The following is a 23,773-nucleotide window of genomic DNA, read 5'->3' as shown; positions in this document are numbered from 1 at the left end:
TTCGAAGTCTGTCTAAGGCTGCATTGGAGCAGGGATGGGAAATGCCCTGGGTCTGGGATACTGCAGGGCAGGCAGACCCCAAACTGCCCATTTATACCCTCAAATGGGAACCCCACTGAATTACTGTATGAGGAAGGTGTGAATAAAGATCTCTCCCTTGGACCTGAGCAAAGAGGAAAAGCAGGGGCTGAACCCAGATCCATTGCCCCCCTTGTCCCAGGACAATAAACAGGTTGACTCTATCTCCTTCATCCAAGGACAGCATCCTCCTAAGGCAGCCTCTGCTTCTGCAAAGGCAAATCCCTCTCCTGGTTCACCAGAAAGGAACCAGCCTCTGCCAGGAGCACTTTGCTCCCTCCTCACACTGACCCATAGCCCAAGGCATTCTTGGGGCCTGCAGCATCTTTGGTAGCTCAGTCCCTCTTATCCCTGTGTGACAGCAGAGCTGTTGGACTCCTGCTTTTCTGAGCCACTTCAACACTTATTTCCTTCCATTTGTCTCCATGGACATGCACACCTGCAAGTTCGGGGGCCCACTTGGCTTACTGTCATACATTAACACATATGACATGTAAGTGTTAATGGGAGCTCTAGGCTTAGCACCTGCTAAGGAAACACTTGGATGCAGAGCCACCAGATCCATCAATTAAGACAGCAGTTGCTTATGGACTCCCCCATGTTGTGCAGATCAGAAATCTGGCCTTAATAACTAGAATTGGTTGATAGTCAATGAAAAACAAGTAAATGATTATATTGGGTCATACAGTTGTTTGGGGATGGTTTGGAGGAGTCTTCAGAGGACATTTCCCTGTAAACATGATTGCTTATACAGGTATCCTGATAATGGCAAAAGTCAGGCCAGTGTATTGTGGTCTATATTAAGCCAGTGTTTTGGGAAAGCTTTAATAACCTTTCCTGAAGTTTATATGGACCAAATTAAGCTCCCGAGGACTACACAGAAACCTCTGCAGCAACCTGCACTGCAGCTGGCTCATGTCAGACACCCGCCCTAGGCTGGCTTGAAGTGAACTCAAGGAGCATCCATTACCTTCCACTGAGCCAAAAGGCAGCCCTGACAACTTGTGATGGTCCTGGTGAGGATGAGACTTCGACCCTATTAACATCTCAGGAATGGCAGACCACTGAGCATGGGGACTGCAGACAACCCTCCAGTGCACTGCTCTGCAGAACACGGTCAGAAAGCATCCACCCTGCCATAAAACGTTTGCTGTCCTGAAGTGTTAACGTGGCTTGCATCAGGGTGAGCAAGCGTGTGTGCAGGTAGGTGGTAGCTATTTCTCTGAGTCGCTGGTATCCTCATCTATTCTTGCTGCAACGGAGCAGTGCCAGGTTTCATCACCTGGTATGGTATAATATGCTTTTCTCCACACTCCTAACAAAGCTCCTGGGGCTGTTGGGTTGGCATGGGGCAGAGTGAGTGTTCTTTATAACCAATACCACTCTGCAGAGATACTGGGGGGTGGAAAATGAGTTAAAAAAGGCTCTTTGCTGGCCAGAGATGGTTTCTCTTCTGAGCAGGCTGATTCAGTTTGCGTTTGGGAGTGGGTGGGAGCGAGGATGCTAGAGCTTGCTGGAAAGGCATATTTGTAGCTTAGCAACAGGGTCAAAGGAAGCCAACCAAATGGAAGGATTGCAGAGAGCCTCTCCTGGCAAGCAGGTATCCGTGCCTGGCTGCTTCCAGCAAATCCCTCTGCCTGCACCACACCAAGCCTTTCAAAAGCAGAACCTTTCCCCCTCACTCTCAGCCTTGCTGCTGCCAAGCACTGCGATGCGGTGTGTTATTTACACTGGGGGGGGATTAGCTTCATTTCAGAAGATTATTGGGTTTTACCATTTTTGAGCTTATGTTAATATAATAACAGATTGCAAGTGATTATCATTACTGTCATTGTTTCTGTTGGCAGGGCACTGCAGAAGCACAAAATGCACTTGGTTCTCTTCACCTCGCAGCCAGGGGAGGACTTTACTGTTCTCCCTTGTGCTGGTGTTAGCCTTGGTCCACTCACCACCTTATGTCCCCTGCCAAAGCAGTGCTGACCACTTCTGTCTCTGCTCTGCTCAGGTCAGTGGATCACTTCAATACCATGGAGGCAATAAAGTTGTATATATATAATCTGAGGGATGGCAAAAAGCATAGAGCAGAACTGGTCGCCTCTTAATTCCCTTTTATGCTTTGCCCTCACAGACATGGATGCTTTGGGATGGATCTGAGATCACAACCCTTTGTTACTTGTCTTCAGAGGATGCTGATGTGCTGGTGTCCAGGGAGAGAGCGTGCCCTCCATTTATACACCAGTACATCAAAGTGGTGCCCTCATCTAACAAACTGGGGGAGTCAACACACATGAACCTGCCTGCATCAGCACAAACTGGATTCCCATGCACAAACGTTTTGCTTAGCTCCCTGGTTCAGCCTGCACTTATTGGTATCTCACACCCCCAGCTCAATGCAGAGGCAGGAGAAAACGCTTGCTTTGCCACTGCACGTGTGGGGTTTATCATATTTGCCAGCAAAAGCATCTCAGAAATAGGATGACCAGGGAGGGGATTGGTCTCTGCAAACTGAACAGCTCAAATCCAGCTGTCTGACGACCTACACATTCCACTTCCTTTTCACAGTTAACTCTTTTTAACCCACTCTTCCCTGCACTAACTCTAACTCTTCATCAGCAATTGCAGGTATGGCTGCTCCCCCCAGCATATACTGGCATGGGCTGGAGTCCTGCCTCTGGCAGCTGGTGGATAAGCAGCTTTGTGACTCTGAGGCTTCTGGTTTAGCTCCAATTATGAATCCTGCTGCACTTCTAAATGCTTATGGCTGGCTTATTTCTAACTTGTAAGGTCTTTGTGCCCTAGCCTCTGCCCAGAGGAAACACTTGTTCTTTTCCCCTTTGGTGGCAAGGATGTCCTGGGGTATGTGTCATCTAAGAAGCAATTCCTGCTCAGTGCCCGGGTGGAAAACGAATCACTTATGGGTCTGTGCTTCAGAAGAGATGTTTTGCTGAGCCCAGCTTGGCAACAGCTCAGTGAACTCCCTTTTACTGCAGCTACAGACAGCATTTTAGAGCTAGCAGCTTTTACAACTCATCATGCCACATGCTAGCCCTCTAATATGAGCCACCCCCATGCAGAACAAACCATAACCCTTCATTTGTGACTTTTCATGTCACTTTAGTAGTTCAGTGGTGCTTTATCTCCTCTGTGGCCTCCTTGAGACTTAGAGAAGCCCAAAGAAAACCCTGAGGCCGGTGGTATCTCAGGACTTGCAGTGCTAGAAAGCCAGAGGTCGAGCTCATTTTCAGAGCCTGGGGTTTGTGTGTCAAAAACAGCAAGCAGCCTGCAAAGCTTTGCTTTTTTATATCTTTTTTAGCCCTAAAATAGTGGTGCTAAAGCAGGCCGTGAGGAAACTGCAGGGATCTGTTTAAACCACCCTGCCTGTTATCCAGGATACAGGGCTCTGCTGCGGAATGCTGCTCTTCCTCCTAGAACCATGCCCGTAAGTCCAAAACCCGCTTGACTGGGAAGCAGACGCCAGTTGGCAGCGTCCTCTCACCCAATTTTAGCTGTCTAAATGTTAGACATCTAGTCTGTGCTAACCATCTAGGCTGTCTGTAGATCAAGTGACGTGAGATGAATTCCACCCGGAACGGTTACCAGCCTGGCTCCAGGAAAGGGGAAATTAAATCAGTCTCTGGTGTGCAGAAGCATCATCCAGCAGAGTGGGTGATGGCAAATTTCATCAGCAAAACAAGGCGGCTCTGGGGCTGGGGTTTGTTATTTTGGCCTTTTATAATGAGATCCTTCCTGGAAGGGGAAAAACAACTGCCCAGGATGGGCACAGTGACCACACACTGGTATCAGCGAGGTGAAAGGATCCCTCTGTATCATTAAGGATAAGCCTCCAAGGACTTTCAAGTTTTCCTCCCCAGATTAGAGAGTTGGAACATAGACCCATGTAAACACTAACATGTGAATAAACCTTTGTTATGGCACAGAGGTAATAACAGCAATTGGAGCTATAGAAGTAATGAGTGGAGGTTTCCTCCAGTCTGTGGTTTGCACTATTCTGCAGCTCCGATGGTGGCTGCAGCCGAGCACCACGGTTCCTGCCCCTCCTTCTTGTTTGTTTTTATCCTTTTGAGTTGTGTAGCAACTCAGAAGTCTTACTGGGAATACAAGGGACAGCTGGTTCACAAATACAATTGCAGCATAATTAATTTAAGCCTTAACAAACCATTATTATCTGTTATCGCAGGGTACAAGCTCTGCCTCTCTTGCCATGGAAACCATAGTGCAGGTTACCTAGGAATCCCTCTGGGATCTTTTAAGTGTAATTGCTAAGGACTTGGATCAGCAAAAAATATATATGCATTGTTTTCCAGCCTCAGCACTGCGGAAACTGCTGAAAACTTAGCAGCTCCATGACATTTGTGCTGATTTGTCACATAATTGCCAGGAACAGGCTGCTGTGAAACGGTTAAAGAGCGTTTAGTAAAAGAAACATAAGGGATTCACTTGCTTCCTCCAGCATATTACAGCATCTCTCGTGACTTGAGGAAAGCAGCCTAGGAGATGCTGAATGTGCCGATGTAAGGGGAATGGGAACTCAATACCAATGTGCAACTGAGGCATGGAAAATCCTGCTTCTGCAGAAAAGAAGTGGCTGATGTGAATGTGAGGGTTTATCCCGAGCTGGTTTCTCCTAGGGTCACCCCTGGTTCAGCCCTCACATTGCAGGTGCCTGAGTGAGCTCTCTGTTTGGACCTGTACATATGGTTTTAAGACTTGGTTCTCCTGCGGTCAAAAGCTGGTTTTTGACCCCAATTTCGTCAAAGCTGGAAGATGTGGAGTGGGGCTCAAAACCTAATGTGAATCCAGGATGACAGGAGCAAAGCCAGAGAGGTGCTCTCTGCAGGTACATCAAAGGGGCCCTAAGATTTAAAGGGTTGTAAAAGGACCCTGTCAAGTTAAACATTGCACTTCTCTCTAAGCATTTACTTTGTGTTGTTGCTGGTAATGTTTGTGATGTCTGTACATTAAAGGGATTAGAGAAAAGAAGAGTTTCTGATTATCATGCTTTAAAGAGGCAATCCCCAAACTGTTTGCTTTGTGCACAGCTCCTCCTGTGCATGCCATGGCCCCCATAGTGATGCTTGGACCTGGCTCATCCCTAGAGGTGTATGATGGCAAATGGGTGTCTGCAGGACCATCTTCCTCCTTATTCCCAGGTAGTTACAGCTTATACTTGCATGGACACATGTATGTGCTATAGCCATGTGGGGTTGGGGTTTGAACCTGTTTGAGATAAGAAACATAAGGAGAAGACAGTCGTGCCTGTGTTAGGAGACTCCCTTCTGATGGGGGCAAAATATAAGTGGGAAAACCTGAAGCAGGAAGACTGAGAGGACCACAGAGATAAGACACAGAGTTTAGTCCCAAGGAGGCTGACACCAGTAAATCCCCAGGCTGCTTTCCCAGCAGGCTGGTCCAAAGCCAGATAGATGGAGCATCTCTATTCACAGCATTGAGCCGAGTCTGAGATGCAGCGAAGCTTCGCAATTCAGTGGGTGCCTGTTCAGGACAGAGGGAACACCTAGCTGTGTTTTTAATCTCATTTTGCACTCTTCAGGGATAAAAGTCCCTAACTTTTCTGAAGAGACCACTCCACATTAAGATAAATCTCTTACAGAATAACCCCATAATGCTGCTGGAAAAGGCAGCATCCACACGCACATCAGCAGGGATAAGGTAAGTGCCATGCTCCATCCCTCCCACCCTGCTCCATCCAAGCCTGGACTGGATCCCCTGCCTGCATCCCCTCCCTTGGCCTGGCTCTGGCTGCACTGCTCGCTCCAGCAGAGCCTGTGCTGGATGCAGATTGGCTGCTTCCTCCTCACTTTCCCCAGCGACAGCGAGACCTGCTTGGAATATCTTGATGGAGAATACGCCCCTTACACAGGGAAGATGCTGCAGCTGCTGGGATCCCTCCCTGCCTCCCCGGTGGGTACCTGGCACTGACAAGGGGGTCTCTCTGACATCCCTAACCCAGCAGATGCTTGCAAGCTCCATTTGCCACAGCTGTTTGCCCTGGTTTGTTTGCAGTAAGGGCAGGACCGTTAGCAAACAGCACGGAGATCTTATCCATCAGCCTGTGACAATGGAAGCAAATGCCAGGGGTGGCTGCTGTGTGGTTTTCTTTGCCTACTGCCCTTCCTGCAGGCTTTTTCAATGAGATGAGATGGGGACTTTAAAGGGCGAAGCCTGAAGCCTACTGACATCTCCAGGGTACCTTTAGTGAGGCCACAACGTGTTCCTGTATGTCTTCACCTGAATACCCGTGGTTGCTCCTGCTAAATGAGGACAGCAGATGAATCAGGCTCCCTTCGTGCCTGAATGCCTGAACACTAGCCCTTCTTGCAGGCACGCTGAGGACCTCTGTGCCTAAAACACTTCTTTTCCCTTTTAGAAGCTGCAGATGTTTGGCACCTGCAGTAAAGGATATATCTTTTTTTTCCCCCAACCCTAAAAAATGTGATGTTTTGTGCTGATGGATTAAAGGGTTGCTGGCATTTTAGAAAGCCCCTTTTCCAGTGCCTCAACAATTCCTCTTTCCCTTTCCCAGTCTAAAAAGATGCTCTCAAAGGCTCCAGGAACCTGTGAATCATGCAAGCACAGGCTGAGCTTTGCACCTCATGGGCATTTAAGGCCAGAAAGGGTGATGATGTTCCTGTAAGTCCCTTAATCCAACAGCACCGACACTGGTCCTTGTGTGTTGGCTTCCATTTTCATCTGCCTGAATGGTGACAATTGATGTGAGTTTGTTCTGTGGAGGCAGGGGTCAGTGCACACAGAGGCACAGAAAGATCAGATGGCTTTAAATGTAATTTTAAAGGGCTTGCATGACTGTAGTGTGAGCTTGATGACCCTGAAACCCTGAAGTCCCCTGACAGTGAACACTGAGCAGTGAGGAATTTCATCAATGCTATTGAACGCTGGGCTCATGAAGTGACCTTTATAAGAGCAATTTTCAATTACTGATGTGCAGCCCCAATAAAGAGGGGTTCTGGGAGCATCTCTTTAAAGGATGGTGAAAAATGGCTCAGAAGAACAAAGTTCCCATGGCTTATATAGCAACCAAGAGGTTGCATCATAGCTCATATAGTAACCTAGAGCAACATCTGGCTCCTCTACAGAGGTCTGCATCCCCATTGGGGTGCATGTAATAAGAGGCTGGGCTCCAAGGGACCCCGCAGCCCATCCAGCCTTGTTTCTAAGGTAGAAATCAAGACCAGTGGCAATTTTAAGACTATATTTGTGCAAGTCCAGTATCCCCATTCCACTCCCATGAGCCTTGCTAGAGGTGTGCTTGCTCTCAGATCTGGAGCTGGCACTTCAAAGCAGAGCCAGCCCACTGGCCTCACTGGTGGCTTGTGTAGAGCTGGTTTTGGCAGATTACTTTTAAACCAAGCTGAAGCTTGACCTCATCTCTGTGTAGGGATACTCCAGTTAGGGCAAAAATAGGGCAAAAATAGCCCTATTCAGCCAAGAGCATCCTTCCCGTTCCTTGGCAGCACCTTTCTGAAGCAGCCCAGCTGTCTGGGAGATGAGAAATGCCCTTTCCAGGGAGCAGCTCACAGATGGCAGTGCTGTGGATCACAGGGAAGCAGGCTGTCATGCGAGCTGAAGCAGCGTGGGCACACACATGTGCACACACACACGTGCACACAGCCAGCCCTTCCCTGCAGTCCAAAGAGGAGGGCTGCCTTGGGACAGCGTAAGGAATAGGGATTGGGGGATGTTGGAGAGACTTAATTCTATGGGGAAAGACCCAGAGCATGAGGATGCAGTGGTTGTGTTGCAGGACTACACATCTGTGTGTGCAGTGTCACTGAGTGTACATCAAGGTGGATGTGAGGGCTGTGGGGTAAATCCTTCCCTTTAGCCTTCCCCTCCTCTTCCTCAGCGACTCACACTCATTGAAGTTAGAAATGCTTTGAGGTGGGTGCAGGCAGGTTCACAGTGCTAGGCAGGAGGCTGGAACACAAATCACTGCATCTCCCACTGTTCTCCTACACCTCTTTCCCCTGCTCCTGTCCAACCACCCCTCTCTGCCAGGCCACTGGAACAAAACCCTGCTAGCACAGTGCAATTCTTGCTAGAACAAATTGTTGCTGGCATTGTAGGTTATTTAAATCCACATATTATCTCTTCCTCTGTATTACATTAGCTTCCTCCCAAACCTTCGCCATCTGTTCCACCCTCGGTTATGAATGTGAGAAAACTGAACATGCTGCTTCACAGCTATAGCACTTTAAAAGTATGATGTGCATCCTAATGGCTTTTCTGTGTGCCTTTCCATGCAGGCTGTGCCCCTTCGTTAGTGCCTGGGATTCACTTGGAAGAGCCATTAATGTTATGTTGCATTAGGGGCTATTTACCTCCAGCTCAAACCCATCTCTTTGGGTGGGAGGTTTATGTGTGTGCAGGCTGGGGTCTGCTTGCCTTGGGCTGGGTGGGGAGAGACATCAGCACCACTCATGCCCTAAGGAATGTGTGGCTCTCAGCAAGGAGAAACGCTGGTTTCACTCCTCCTTTGGGACCTGTGTCTGTCCCAGCTCCCTGCTGCCACACAAGGTCACATCATGAGAGGTGCTGGACCATCTGTGAGTCCCACAGGCTTCAATGGCATTGATGTCTGTGCAATTACTGCTGCTGCTTTTCCCCTCTGGAAGCCTGTCAGGCTCCCAATGCTGCCTGTCATTCCTCCAGTGTTTCACAGGCATCTAGCAGGGAAGGACAGCCTGGTCTGGCCTCAGCACCCGCTGGTTTGCTCAATGGTGAGTGCTCAGGGCTGTCCTACAGTGCAGTCCACCAACAAACACACTGTGCTCAGCTCTCTAGTGCTGTGTGGGTGCTCCTGAGCCTGTGCTGAAGCCTGCAGGATGAATAGGAAGCCAGAAAGCTACAGGGCTCTGTGTGGGGGTGCTTTATCCACAGCCACAGCAGGGAAACCACAGCAGAGCTGTAGTTTAGTCCTTCCTGCATCCCGGTTGCTTGCAGCTGAGGATGTCCCTGCTCCCTCCTTTTTCCCACCCATTTGCTCTCATCCCTCACCTGCAGGTGCTGATACCTTTGCTCTGCCAGCATTTGATGGAGCAGGGATGCATTAGGGATGTCAGCGGTGATGATACATTACAGAACATGATGCTTTCTACCCCAAAATTTCAGTGTAACTGATAAATGTAATTTCAGTTTCATGATCACTGTCTTCCAAACAACCAAACATCATCTTCTGCTGCCCTGACAAGGAGATTAACTCCTGTCTTCTGCCAGAGCCTGACATGTCACCATCTGAGAGCTACAGACTTCCTTGTTTGCCTGTGTATGTATGGCCTGGGTTGGGGGAAATCCAGCACCACAGGATCCCTCCTGTGTTGGGCACTTAACTGGACAAGGGGCAGTTTGGCACGGTGGTGGTTTCCCCACTGCTCCCATCAGATCCCCATCACCTCCTTTGGCAATGCCAAACCAATGGGGAGAACAAGTGCTCTCAATGTAAGTCCAGGAATCATCAAAAACCAGGTCTGCAAAGGGTCTGAAAATCACACAGCTCAGCCTCCTGCCATGGCAGGTTCAGCTCTCACCAAGCTGTATTTGAGCTGCAGGTGTCCAACCAGGTCCTAGACCACCTCCTCCCTCCCTGCCACTATGGCCTCCCCTGGCAATTTATAGCCATAGAATCATAGAATAGTTAGGGTTGGAAAGGACCTTAAGATCATCCAGGTCCAATCCCCTGCTATGGGCAGGGACACCTCACACTAAACCATATCACCCAAGGCTTCATCCAACCTGGCCTTGAACACTGCCAGGGATGGAGCATTCACAGCCTCCCTCGGCAACCCATTCCAGTGCCTCAGCACCCTAACAGTAAAGAATTTCTTCCTTATATCCAATCTAAATCTCTGCTGTTTAAGTTTTATCCCATTGCCTCTTGTCCTATCACTACAGTCCCTAATGAAGAGTCCATCCCCAGCATCCCTGTAGCCCCCTTCAGACACTGGAAGCTGCTCTGAGGTCTCCATGCAGCCTTCTCCAGGCTGAACAGCCCCAACTTTCTCAGCCTGTCTCCATACGGGAGCTGCTCCAGTCCCTGATCATCCCGCTCCAACAGTTCCATGTCCTTTTTATGCTGAGGACACCAGAACTGCACACAGTGCTCCAGGTGAGGTCTCAGCTCACTAGTAATGGCTAACGGGTAACCATGACTTCTAATGCTTGAACGTAAGCCCATCAATACTGTTCATTGAGAATGGTTTATTCCCTTCCACTTTCCAGCAGCTGCTTTTTGTGTTTGAGGATTGCTCTGTCTCCTCTTCCCTATACTGAACACCTCCAGCAGGCAGCTGATAATGCCCAACATGTCCTTGTCTATCCCAAAGCAAGGAGCTCACGACTGGACTTCTCACAAAGGTTATCCTCCGAGTCCCAGAAGCTATGCCCCTGCTTAGAAAGTGTGCTTGTGCTCTTCAGAGTGGAGTGATAGTATAGTATATAGATTGTAGAGGTGTAGATATAGATGTAAATAGGATAGATGGATATATAGAGAGATATAGGTATAGATATGGATAGTATAGACTGGTGTTTGGCTGTAATCTCCTCTATCACCCTGATCTGCAGAGCTCTGATACCCCACTACCCTGTGCTTGTGCATTGCTTTCCCTGCCTTGGTGTCCTTCCCAAATTGCATCCTCTTGCCTGCAGTTTGCCAAGACCCTTTCACATTGCATCACCCCTCCTGGCTCACATCCACACACCAAACACCCCTGAGCTGTACTGCACCACATGGATCAGTACAGGAAACCCAAGCAGCCATCAGCTCAGGAGCACAACCACATTGCAATGTCTCCTGCTCTGTGGCCATGGTTCTCTTCTTCACCTGGGTCAGGCCTCCAGTACAACACAGTGACAAGGCTTCTGCTTCAGCAGGCAGTGCCAGAATGACTGAGAGCCATGGGAGGTTCACACAGTGCCCAGATATCAGGATTTAAGCACTGATATTGCAACAGGGTCACACCACGCTCCTGGGCCAGCAAGAAGTTCTGTTGCCATAACCAAACCACCAGGAAGCATCACCAACACCTTGCCTGCAGCTCCCACCAAGATGCTCTGCAGAGAAAACCCTTCCAGCACACACCATTATGCAGAATGGGAGAAGGGATGAGCAGGGATTCAAGGCACAAACCCACTACTAGTTTGGGGTCAGCTCTGCTGGCAGAGCACCCCTTTAGGCACCACTGCATCACCACAACAGCTCTGCATCGGGTTGATGTCAACACACAATTTCACCTACTCACCGTACTGGATTTGAGAGCATCCCCATTGTCTTCTTCGGATTCTAGTGCAACAGGTAAGGATTTCTGTGGAGGGGAGAAGGTTAAGTCCCACCTTAGTAGCCGAGGTTCAGCTTTGTCCCCAAATCTCAGGTTTTCCAGTTTCTGCACCGTGGGCTCAGAAGAGGAAGCTGGCCTGAAATTCTCTTTGTTCTGGGACTTAGACCTCAGTCTCTGAACCCCATAGCCCCGGTCTTCCCCACGGTGGTCATCAGCCATGCTCCTGCAGGGTCCTCCTTTGCTATAGTGTCTTTTTTGGGTGTGAATCTCTTGCATATAAGAATCCATCCTCATGAGGGGCTTCATCTCCATCTCGTAATTGCTCATCTTCTCCTCTTCTAGCTCAAGCAGTTTGGAGCTCCCTGAGCTGTGGTTGTGGGACCTGTGGTGGGAAGTCCATGAAACTGTGGCTGGGGAATCTGTCCACCTCTCTCTTTGCTTGTGGTTGGAGGCCGAATGTTTGTGTCCTCCACTCCGACCTCTGTAGTCTTCAGGGACCGAGGCTGACCCCATCTGCCCACTTCGCAGTGTCCCACTTCTCATGCCTCGAGTCCCACCGACCTTCTCTTCGCTCCAGCTGTTGGGACGCAAGTAATCCCCACCACGTCCCTCCAGCAACATCTGGATCTCCCCACCCCTCTCTTCATCCACCGAGACCTGCCTGGAGAAGTGAGCGCTCTTGTTCCTGCAGGAAGGACCCAGGGGTGGTGTGGAGGAGGGACTGGCAGGGAAGCTCTGCAGGGGGCTGTCATCCGGGGTCAGGTCGGATGGGGTGGTCCCTTTGCGGTACAGCTCGGGGCTCTCTTGTTGGAGAGGTGTCCCGGTGGAGAGGACCTCAATGTCATCGCTCGAGTTCTGGCGCTTCGGTCTCTGGCATTCGAGGCCTTTTTGTGCAGTCATCAAGAGGGAAGAGACAGGGAGAGAGAAAAGCAACAGGATTATTTCTATCCTATGGGCACCCAATGGGTTTTTCATGGCAAAGAATAGGGCTGGGAGTGTTGGACAGCGGGAGAAGCACAAGGCAGGATCAGGACAGCAGCAGCATAGCTCAATAAACAGCTTCTGCTGCTAGCCTGAGAGAAAAGGCATTGTTGGTTTTACACCAATCCTGCTGGTACCCCAGCATCCACACAGCAGCATGGGACATAGCTCGGCATCAGCTGCTGGTGCTGTCAAGACAGAGGCATTCTGCACTAACAGTGTGATTCTGCACTGCTGTTAACCCCAGGGCTTGGAAGCAGCCTGTGCTGCTCCACATTAAGCAGTTGCTCTAAGCCCACTAAGGGTGCTAAGGTGATTTTTGGAGACCACCTTTTTCCATCAGTTCCCATGCAAGATAAGAGGGGAAATGTGAGATGAATCCATGGCTCACCCTGTGCCCTGTGTGCATGTGTGTGCTGGGTGCTGCTGGGATCACCCTGTGCCCATCTCACTGCCCACAGCCTTCACACCTCTCCCTGATGGGAAACACATTGGCTCTGTGGCTGGGAGGTAAAGGGAATCTCACCTCCATGTTTACACTGGGAGATGGCCTCATCCATGCAGATGTGTGAACCCCCCCTTAAGATAAATCCCCCCCATAAAATCCCCCACAAGTCATATATCAAACAGCTTTCCTGCCCTGGACACATGAGGAGGACATGGATGCTTCCCCATACAGCCCTCCTTGCTGGATGCGATGGAAAGCACATGGGTGGCTGTGCCTCTCATGTCCAAGCAGGAGCAAGGGAGCACGTTCAGTGCTATGTGTGCTCAATAGATACCATAATCAGTACAGAATGCTTTTAATCCTTTTTGAGCCCAGAGCACCCCTAAGATAGCATCTCCCTGGAGACAGGGACTTGGAGAGTGTTTCTGCAGGAGGTGAGCATCTGGCATTAAACACATTGCTTATACTGAAGTATTTCAAGGGGGTACAAACTAATAGCATTAATTCTTCTTTTACCCTCTCAAGGCATAGTTGTTCCAGCTAAAGCCGTGCTAAATTACGTGAACAATTTGATAAATACATTAACTGCCTAATGCCCCTGAAATGCATCTAATTGCAATTGCCATGGCTTGGCAAGGAATGAATCTCCAAAAGGAAGAGCTCAGTTTATTACCATGGTTTAAAAGTGAATGCTCAGAAGCTCTCCACAGTTCTGCTAAGTGATTTTCTCTATTGCATCTTCTTGGGCTGCTGCTGCTACTGCTGGTATGAGGCTTTGCCCTCTGTTGTGTCCATGTCCCACCATGCCATGGTCTGGATACACACAGGGAATAGTGGGAGCATAGGGATGGATGTCCCCATGGAACCACTTGCAGAGGAGGTGAACAGTAACAAGGCTGCTTGGAAATTTCCTATTGAGGCAGTTTCTCAATGGGAAAGTTTCCTAATGACTGTCAAGGTTTTTGGTACTATTTGCTATAGAACAATGAGTCTGGGGACAACATTCCTATTTCACCCTTATGTTGTTCCCTGTGTTCCTGTTTATCTGTGGGAGATTGAACCTCCAGGGGTTTATCTGGAGCCCCCAGGCAGTGCCTGTACTAGTGAGAAATTGTCATGAAGGACCCAGGTGCAGTTCACCCCATCCACCTTCACACAGAATAACTGTCTCAGGGCAGAAACAGACTTGTTTTTGTGGGTGTTGTTCAGAAGTTCCTGTTCCAGCCAATATCACAGATGGGAAACTGAGGCAGGGAGGGGATAAATGGCTTCCTATGAGACAGCTGTAAAGGCAGCTGTTGAAAGGGGCTCACCCAAGACATGGGGTGTCCCAAACTTTGACCAGTCTTCCCCAGTTCAGGTCTCCAGGACTCTTGCTGGAATTGCAGGGATCTGAAAGCTTCCCACCAGCTCAAACAACCCCAAAGCTGATCTGCAGTAGCACAACCAGCCATGAAACACCCACTGCTCCATTGCTTTCGCACTGACCCCTGGTCCCCTGAGTCCGGTGATGGAGGCAGGAGAGCCCAGTGATGCTCCAGCATCCTCACCCTGGAGACCTGCACGAGGAACCACCTTATTAAGCACCTTCACATCCTAAATCTTCCTCACCCACAACTGCAATGAGCTGAACTAAACCTGCTTTTCCATGGGTTAATTCCCTGACTTCTGGGTGGCAATGCTATGGCACCGCTGCCCCTCCAACCCCGGAGCTCTATAGGGATGCAGGCATTTCCTTGTGGAGGAATTGGACAGATGCATGGAGCTGTCTTGCCAGCTTTCGACACCCGAGGATGTGCAACAATTATTCTGAGCTAAACTTAGTCCCAGAGCACGTGATGTTCCTGGAAGAACGGTTGTGAGAGCACGAAGGAGGATGCACAGCACCAGATCTGGATTCCCAGCATGGCCACAGCGTCTTCAAAGGGAGCACATTCCCACATATGGGATCTGGGAGCGGTGCTGAGCTCCCTGCGGAGTCACTTCACCAGCATCACCCACCCCATGGGCTGACCCCGCTGGTACCCAGCAGAGCCAGGACTGGGGATGCACACCCATGGGGAGCATGATGGGGATTGGGTGATCCCCACTACAGACAGGTGGAAAACCACAGGGAATGCATGGAGCTGAGCAAGGTTGGTTTTGTTTTGTGCAGGTAAAAGCCTTGCAGTGCTGCTGTGGCATGTCTGGGGCTGCTGGAGCCACTGCCTGTGTCTGGGATGGAGGGATGCATCTGGACCAGGATGCCTGTGGGGATAACAGTGACGTGGGCATCAAATCCCCTGTGATGCTGTGAGGGTGAGTGGCACACAGTACACACAAAACCTTGTAAGATGGGCATGTCCAGCACCCACAGTGCTGTGCAATATGTGCACATACAGCACTCATGATACTGAGCAAGGGGGGCTCATCCAGCACCCATGATGATGTGCAACATGGGCACATCCAGCACCCATGATGCTGAGCAAGGGGAGCTGATCCAGCACCTATGATGCTGTGCAACATAGGCAGATCCAGCACCCATGGTACTGAACAAGGGGGGCTCATCCAGCAACCATGACACTGTACAAGGTGGGCACATCCAGAACCCATGATGCTGAACAAGAGGGGCTCATCCAGCAACCATGATGATGTGAAACATGGGTACATCCAGCACCCATGATACTGAACAAGGGGGGCTCATCCAGCACCCATGACACTGTACAAGGTGGGCACATCCAGAACCCATGATACTGAGCAAGGGGGGCTCATCCAGCACCCATGACACTGTGAAAGGTGGGCACATCCAGCACCCATGATGCTGAACAAGGGGGGCTCATCCAGCAACCATGATGATGTGCAACATGGGCACATCCAGCACCCATGATGCTGAACAAGAGGGACTGATCCAGCAACCATGATGCTGTGCAACATGGGTACATCCAGCACCCATGATGCTGACCAAGGAGGATGGCAGGCAGTGCCTGCAGCACTGTGCAAGGTGGGCATACACAGCCCCTGCAAGGCCATGCAGTGTGGTGGCAACTCATCCCACCCCTGCTGCAGCTCCCCCAGGCTGAGGTTACGGGGTCTGTGGGGTGATGTGGCTGCTCACAGCTATTATCTGCCTGAGTTGGTCTCGGATGCTCCCAGGTTTCCCAACTCATCTTGGATGGTGTTTGTTTTTTAATGCGCTCTAAGTGGAAACTCCTTCCCCCCCTCTTCACTCACACACAACCCACCCAGACATGAGCATCAGAAACACAAGCCCCAGCACAAGTCAAGCACCATGTCCCTGTCTGGAAGCTAGTAAAAAATGTATTACCTAAAAATATCTTTTCAAGAGGTGATTTAAAACCAGCAAAAGTCTCTTGGCAAGAGGAAATGGAGATGAGGAATATTTCAGGGCTGAAGAAGCCCTTGGGACCATGCAGCCCTGTGAAAAATCAGATCTTGGTACACACATTGGACCTCTGCAGGAGGGGAAATACCAATGGGTGTTTGAACAGAGCTGCCCCTTCCCACTGCGTGGGGCTCTGCATCCTTGGCCAGGGGGATGCTCAAGCCCCATAAATGCCCATCTCCATCTGGATGTGTCCTGGATGAGGGTTTTCCACCTCTAACACCCAGCTCAGGCAGGTTAATGGCTGGGGCCAGAGCTCAGCCCCTGTCTGGCTCATTGTTGTTGAGCCATTGGATGCTCCCAGCCAACCCCCTGCAGTCACTGCGGTGAGGTGAGGACTTGCACATGGGCTGGCTGGTCCAAAGGATGCAATGAGTCCTTTTCCCCGGCCTCAGGGAATGGCACCAACATGAGTCACCAGCACCAGGCCCTTGAGCAATTAAACCGAATGAGTAATCTTCAGTTAGAGAGCTGGAAGGGGGAGAAAATGATAGACGCCTCCTAATGAGGGTTTGGTGCAGGAAAACTTCTGAATAAAGCCATTCACATGGATTAATTACTATGTTAATCATTGCTGTAGGGACCTGGAGCTTTCCACTCCCACTTGCACCAGCCCCTCTTACTCCTGGAGAGGCACAGCCTTCATGGGGTGAATCCACCCTCTGTACCCACCAGTCACAGACCCCATGGCTTTGCTTTGGCTTCCTCCTCCCTGAGCCTTTGCTGAGCCTGAGCCTCTTGTCAATGAGTGAAAATTGGGCCAAACCAGCAAGAAATGTCAAAGGTGATGGAGGTAAAGAAGAGCCACCAGGCACACCTCAAACACACACTTCCCCAACACCACTGCAACTGGTTTGTATACTAAGTGAAGGATTAGCTACCCACACATGGGGAATCAGGAGCCATAAAAGCCATAGGGGTAAAATCAGTGACCACCTTTGGAGCAGTTGTCTTTGCATTTGGGATTTTTCTGTGCAACCATCGAAAACTATGAATTAAAAAATGTGTGTGTTTTGGTGTGAAAAGAGGAGATTCCTGTAACAACAGGACTGCACAGGGTGGAAGCATTGGATACCTAAAACCTTGCGCTAAACCCCCCGAAAATGGGTGTTTTGGGGAAGTTTCCCACCCAGAGAGTCCCAGTTAGGACCAGTGACTCCAGCCACAGACTGAGGGTGTCTTGGGTCATTTCTGGGACGGTTTGGGTCTCTGTGGGGCTGAGTGGGGCAGAGAGTGGCACAATGCAAAACCCCATTGGTGGTGCCGGCCGGTGCAGGGACAGGCACTGACCATTCTCCCTGTGCTGGAAGGAAGGCGAAAACTCTTTGGCAGTGATCCTGGCGATCCGTGCTTCCTCCTGAGCCTTCTGCGCCGCTGTCACAGCCGCCTCTGCCTTGGCCCTGGAGTGAGAGGTCCTGCAAGGCAACCAGAGAGACAAGGACCACGTTAGGAGCTGCCCTCTGCAGAACAAGGCACATAGAAGCAGATCCCCCCATGGAACCCCTTTGTTCTGACTCACTGTGGCATAGGAGACACCATCATTAGCTGGGGCTCAATGGGAACTGGTGATGCTACAATAACAGCATGTTTATGAGCTGCTTTTCAGCCTGCAAATCACATAGGTTGGTTGGAAATAGGGGCAGGATGCTCTCCTGGGGATGCATCAACCCAAAGCAGGCTGGTACCCTCCACACATCCCTGCCTGGCAGACAACCTCTGTGTGCATCTCCCGCGAGCCCCTAGGCCTGAAGACCTGGATTTAAAGCTGTTGTTGGCTGCCTCTTAATGACAAAAAGGAATAATTTGTTTGGGATGAAAAAGTGAACATTTCCACCCCAAAAATGCTTTGCATAAGATGCTGGAAGTAAATGCAAGTGTCATCAAGATGATCTCCAGAGATCCCTCCAACCCTATTGATTCTGTGATTCAGTGGTTCTGTTACCAGGACATTGTTACCACTACCAGAAGAGATAATAAGGACTCCCTGAAACAATACCTTAGCCTTGGCCATATTGACTACCATCAGTGGTCCACCTTGGCCTCCAATCGGTATACTTGGAGACACACCATACATGATGCTGTTGTCTCCTTTGAGAACACACAGAGAACTAGTCCCAGGGAGAAAAGACAATGTAGAAAGGATTGTGCCTCATCTATACCACCCAAGGAGATCTTTTGCTGTGCTTTTTGCAACCGGATTTGCCTATCCCACATTGGCCTTTTCAGTCATCAGCACACTTGTAGTAAGCGTGGGTGAAACCATTCCCAAATCTTCCTTTGTGAAGTCAAACCATGATGGTTTTTCATCTGGATGTGTGACTGTCCCCTGCACTCACCATTACCAGCAATCCCCCAGACACTCATGTTGGACAGTGTTCCATCACTCAGGATCTACGCTCTCCTATATGGCCCCTCCACAGTGCTCCTGCAAACATCCTTTTTGAGGCTGGTTTGCCCCTTCCGCTTAGCTGAGCTATGGAAGCACTTTATAACTGCCTGTTCCTACCCACCCTTGTGCAGGCAGTGTTATAAATAGCTCAGTTGATTTCTTTCCCTCCAAAATCAGGCCCTCCATCTCCTTTAATCACTCTTTTTTCTCTGCCACTCTCTGAATCCCCTCTAATTTCTCGACATCTGCTCAGAGAGAAGTGCCATTTCTGACAAGCTCCTATAAATGGAAATAGGGCCAGTAATGTGCCTGCCTTTGCATCGTGAGGCACAAGCTGGGTATACGGAGCTGGGTGTGCATGCTCCTGTGTGCTGTTGTCACCCCTTTGAGCCCGGGCAAGACGCCTGGTCCCTGTTCCTGGAGCTGACCTGTCAATGTTTTCAGGTGCTGACAAGTTGTCTTTGCTCTAATCAGTGCTTTATGTGTATAAATTGCCTGTTTTGGAGTAGCTGAAGGAGCAGAGACAACCTGTTCTCACAGAGCTATTGAAGGGAGCAGTGGGGCGGTGGTGATGCTGTTACAGGTCCCCTGTGACAGATGCAGCTAAAACTTGGGTTTAAATGCATTGTATACCCACCCTGGGTGTAGCACTCACTCTGCTCAACACTCACACAGGGCTGGAGGAGGGGACAAGCATGGTACAGCCCCATCCCCTGGTGGGTATCTCAGCTCAACTCATACAGGAGGACCAGGGATGCTCAGTGCAGCAGACTGCTTGGAGAGCAGGTGTGAACTGGTCCTGGGTTTGATACAATTGTGCTCAATGGGAACCATCCCAGTGCCAAGGAGGTGACCCCTAAGGCTTCACATTAAGATGCTGACTCTCCAAGGTTGCTGAAACCTTGGCTGGCATCTTCCACAGGAGCTTCTTGGTGGTCTGGATGTTGGCTCCTGAAGATCCTCCATCCATTTATCCCTGCACTGCCTCCTTGGACTGAAAGCTGCTCAGGGAAGGGACTGTTCTACCCATACTGCAGCACATTTACAGAGCAGACTGCTGGTCCCTGCTGGCCTGATACAAAGGATTAATAATGTCTGAGAGCATCTGAACCAAACTCAGCAGGCAAGATTAAACAGTGCCTCCCTAAACTCCTCCTTGGAGATGCAGCTGGAGGTAGTTATCTGCCATTTCTTGGCAGGGAAGGAGGCTGGAATTACTGAAAAGCAGCTTCTGCTACTTCCAAGGGTCCTAGGGGCACACAAAGGAGTCTGCAGAGTGGGAGGTTATGCTGGTAAATCATATGTGTAGCCCCTACTAAGCTCATGCTCCCTCTCCAGCACTCATCACCTCCCCTTTTTTGCACCAAAATGGGTCAAAATCACCATCCCTGCAGGATGAATGGGTTTGCATCCCTGTCAATCTCACTCCAGAGACTTCTGGACCAATTCATCTCTGTGGACTCCAAGACCAGCCCAGGAAGAGCAGCAGTTTGGGGCTTCGATGCAGAAAGAGTTAAGAATCAATCACATTAATTAAGCCATCTCCAATCTGAAACGTACTCGATACCCACAAAGCGGATGTAATGCTGAGCACTGCACAGAGTCACAGCAGGCTTAATTGTTTGTAATGCTCTCTAAGATGCTTGAAGGAGACGCGCCGTCGGAGTGAAAAGCAGAATTATGGTGATCTATACGTTGCATAATAAAAGACATAAGTATTCCCAAATAAATGCAAGTAATCCAGTTAGTGCTCGCATGACTTTGTCACATCCTAAATTTAACAGCTGTCTCCTCTGTACATGCCTGCTGCTCATAGCCTGTGCTAAATCTTAATTCCCCACTTAACTGCTTGGGTTTATTTCCTTACAAAGTGGAAACCCCCTCATCATATAGATGGGGCTCAATCTAATCACTCTTCTCCTGCCATAAATCATTGCTGGACTGAAACGCCATCCTGGAAAACACAAAATAAGGCTGGATCCTTCCCTATGGATTCATCACAGCTGGAGGTGGAGGCTGGGGATGCTTGAAGGTGGGAGGAATTAAACAGATCCTCTTGCACTGCTGCTTAGTTACCTCCTGTGGTGTCTTCCATCCTGTGATGAGCCCACTGGACAAATGGTGTTATTTGCAAGAGCACAGTGCTCCTCTCATCTTATCTGAGCTGATAAAAGGTTGTACATCAGCTGGAAGATTCCTTCGGCCACCACTGGATGAGCAAGGGAGAAGGAGAGACACATCCTGGGTTGGGGAGACAGCCAGAGCTCTCTGAGCATCAGCACCTCCAAGCACAGAAGGACTTTTGAGGATAGCTGAAACCTCTACAGCATGTTTTAGTGCTCATCATCAGGTTTTAGTGCTCATCATCATGTTTTAGTGTACATCATCATGTTTTAGTGCACATCCAAGCTGATCTAGGGGTGGGTGTTTTGGGATGGGGCTGGGAAGAGCCACAGTGATGATGGCAAGGGGTGGTTTATACATCTTGAGGCGCAAGGGTTTGGCTTGGACTGGGGCAAAGAGTCCACATTGGATCTGGCTTGGAATATGTTACTTATGGATTTTTTGCCAAGCTGAGTCCTGGGAGGATGACTGGGCAAGTGGTCCAACTGGCAAGAAGAGCTGGCAGGAGGCAGGGAGAAAGAGCAACCAGATTTCTTTGCAGGTCTCTTCTTATTTGGCCAGAATTGACAAGGGAAGGAATAATACCTGCGAATGGTTCATAATGCCAGCTCTATCAGCTCCATCTAATCCACAAGAAGCTGGAATAACCTGATTTGCAAGGAAGAACTTGGCTTTTTAGGAATGCCAACAGTGACTCTGGCTTGGCTTTGCTTGAGCAAGGAGCTAGGGCAAGGGTTTCTGCTGCAAATCCAATGCTCAGGGCCAGTTTAGCCAAAAAAGGGTGAACTGTCAGCAAAATCTGATGGTTTCAGCAAGAATAGGAAGCAAAATTAGAACCAGGCAAGGTCTGAGTGGTGATTTGGTTAATGAACTGCTTTGGCCAGGGAACAACTGGGACAAACTGCTTGAAAATTAGGCTGGAAGTTAGAATAAGCTTACAGAACACCAGAAATGCCCCTGAACAGAGATGGGTCTGTCTGGGAGCTGTAAATGTGACACCTGTAACTATATGGATGGTAGCTGCTGTTGCAAGAAACCTGTTTCGTTTCTGAGTCCATCTTCTCCTTTGTGTAGTGATAGGTGAGCTGGAAGCAGACAAAGGATTTGCCATCCTTATTCCTTTCTTTCTTGTATTCCTATGTGGAAAACACACTCTTCCTCCTCAATAAAAAGTAGGTAGCAGACTTGCAGCAGAAGCATGTTTTGAGCCAAAGGAAGTTATGTCCTGGATGCAGGGGGAAATCTGCATTACTTGTGGTTTAAATATGAAAAAGCATCATTTGGGCAAGATTTCTGGAAAAGAAGGTCTGTTTTCCAAAATTCAGCTTTTTTTTTCTGGGGGATTTATGCTCTTTTGCAAGCACATTCCTTACTTCTCTAGTGTCCCTGAGAACTCAAAGCTTGGCTGAGGGATCCCCTCCTTGGTGGGATTTAGACTTTCATACTTCAGATAGGGAACTATGGAAGTGCTGTTTTACTATTAGGATCCTGCTGTGGGGATGGAGATCTCCAACCCTCCTCCATCCCATGCCAAAACCTCCCCTGAACTCTCCAGGTAATCCCATCTCCTCAACAGGAGCACATCACAACAAGCACTAAACCCTTTGCTCAGTACTGACCTTATTTCAGCAGGACTGTTAGGTCTTACCCTGTTCTATATTGCCACTACACCTATAAGTCAACCCCCTTGCAAGTGAGCTCATAAAACCCCCAAGCTCCTGGTAACTACAAAGGGATCCACTATGTTCTCCCTCTGTTTTCCACTTCTTAGCTTGGATGAAGGGGCAGAGGAACAGACTGATCTAATGGTCCAGAGCTTAGAAATGAAGTAAGAAAGCTGAGATAGAAAGAAAATTACTAAAACTATTACTAAAGCCTTCTTCTGTTCAGCTTTTTAAACTCTTCCTCCTATATAAGAGGAGCAAACCAGCCATGTGGTGTCTCCATTGATGGCTTCACTTGAGCAGATGAGCACTGCTGGCTCATAGGCACTCATGGATGGTGAGGATGGAGTTAACCAGCCAGTGAGCTCATCCTGGGACATAATGAACAGCCTCAAGTCTTCCTAAGGGGCCAGGCTGGCTCCATCCGATTCGCTTTGTCTCTCAGGTCAATATGCAATCAGGCAGCTTGTTGTTTTGTGTGTTTTAAATGCATCTTTATCTTCCTATAGGAGGAACGTTTTCTGCCTCCATTACACAGGTTCATGCATCTTTCAAATGGCAAAATTCAATTAAAACACACACTAACTGCAAGAAAATACTCCAGGAAAAATTCAGAGAGAATTTGCAGGTATTTAAGGGTATTTAAGGGGTATTTAAGACCCAATGCTTTGCTCTTCCCTCCAAGTCCAGCTCTGTTTAACAGCAGTGGTGGCTCAGGGGTGCACAGGAAAGCATTGGGATGCGCTTTGGGATGGCCAGATGAGGTAAGGAAAAGGAGCTTTTCAGTCCAACCAGCCCATGTGCAAAACCCAGGCTTGCATGAATCCCTCAGCTGTGTTGACTCACCAGGGGTTATTTCATGCTCCCACTGACACAGCAGAGAGCAGGATCCAGCTCTAATTGCATCAAGCTGTGATGCACCACGAAATAAGAAGCAGAAGTCCCCAAGTGATCAATGCTGGTAACCAAGCACCAGAGATAAAGGGAGGGATGGAGCTGTCCTGGTGCATCCCTCTCCCAAGGCTATCCAATTGCTCCACACCCTGCAGTGAAGGAGAGGCACTTCCAGCTCCAAACCCTGCTGGCATAGGATCAATAGCTGCAACCAGCACCAGGGAGGGACCGGAGGTTCTGCCTACTTAGGGCAGTATATCCAACCCTGCCTGCAAGCAGGGGAGGCTTGGCTAGTCCTCATGCTCTCCTAGATGGGACAAATTGGGACTGAATTATTAATAAGAGCTGCTGCAGACTGTCTGGCTTCTACCTCTGTGGGAGCATCTCTGATTTAGGGCAGAGCTGCAGCAACCATCCTGCCTCCCTTTGCTGCTGGCATGGCCTTTGGCTCTGCAGCCTTCATAGGGCACAGCATCCTGC

At 49.4% G+C, this 23,773-nt stretch overlaps 1 protein-coding gene across 1 annotated transcript in view; it reads right to left on the bottom strand.

The window, feature by feature from the left end:
- The window catches only part of JPH3 (junctophilin 3), a 55,914-nt gene that overhangs the window by 1,358 nt on the left and 30,783 nt on the right, over window positions 1-23,773 (bottom strand). Inside the window, exons 3-4 of the mRNA XM_005144916.4 lie at window positions 17,513-17,637; window positions 11,376-12,295 (exon numbers count right to left, since the gene is read on the bottom strand). Coding sequence (XP_005144973.1) covers window positions 11,376-12,295; window positions 17,513-17,637 — 1,045 coding nt within the window. The remainder of the gene's footprint in view (window positions 1-11,375; window positions 12,296-17,512; window positions 17,638-23,773) is intronic.

The sequence above is a fragment of the Melopsittacus undulatus genome, chromosome Z (genome assembly GCF_012275295.1).
Source record: "Melopsittacus undulatus isolate bMelUnd1 chromosome Z, bMelUnd1.mat.Z, whole genome shotgun sequence".
Lineage (NCBI taxonomy): Eukaryota > Metazoa > Chordata > Aves > Psittaciformes > Psittaculidae > Melopsittacus > Melopsittacus undulatus.
This window is presented reverse-complemented; position numbering and strand designations above follow the sequence as displayed.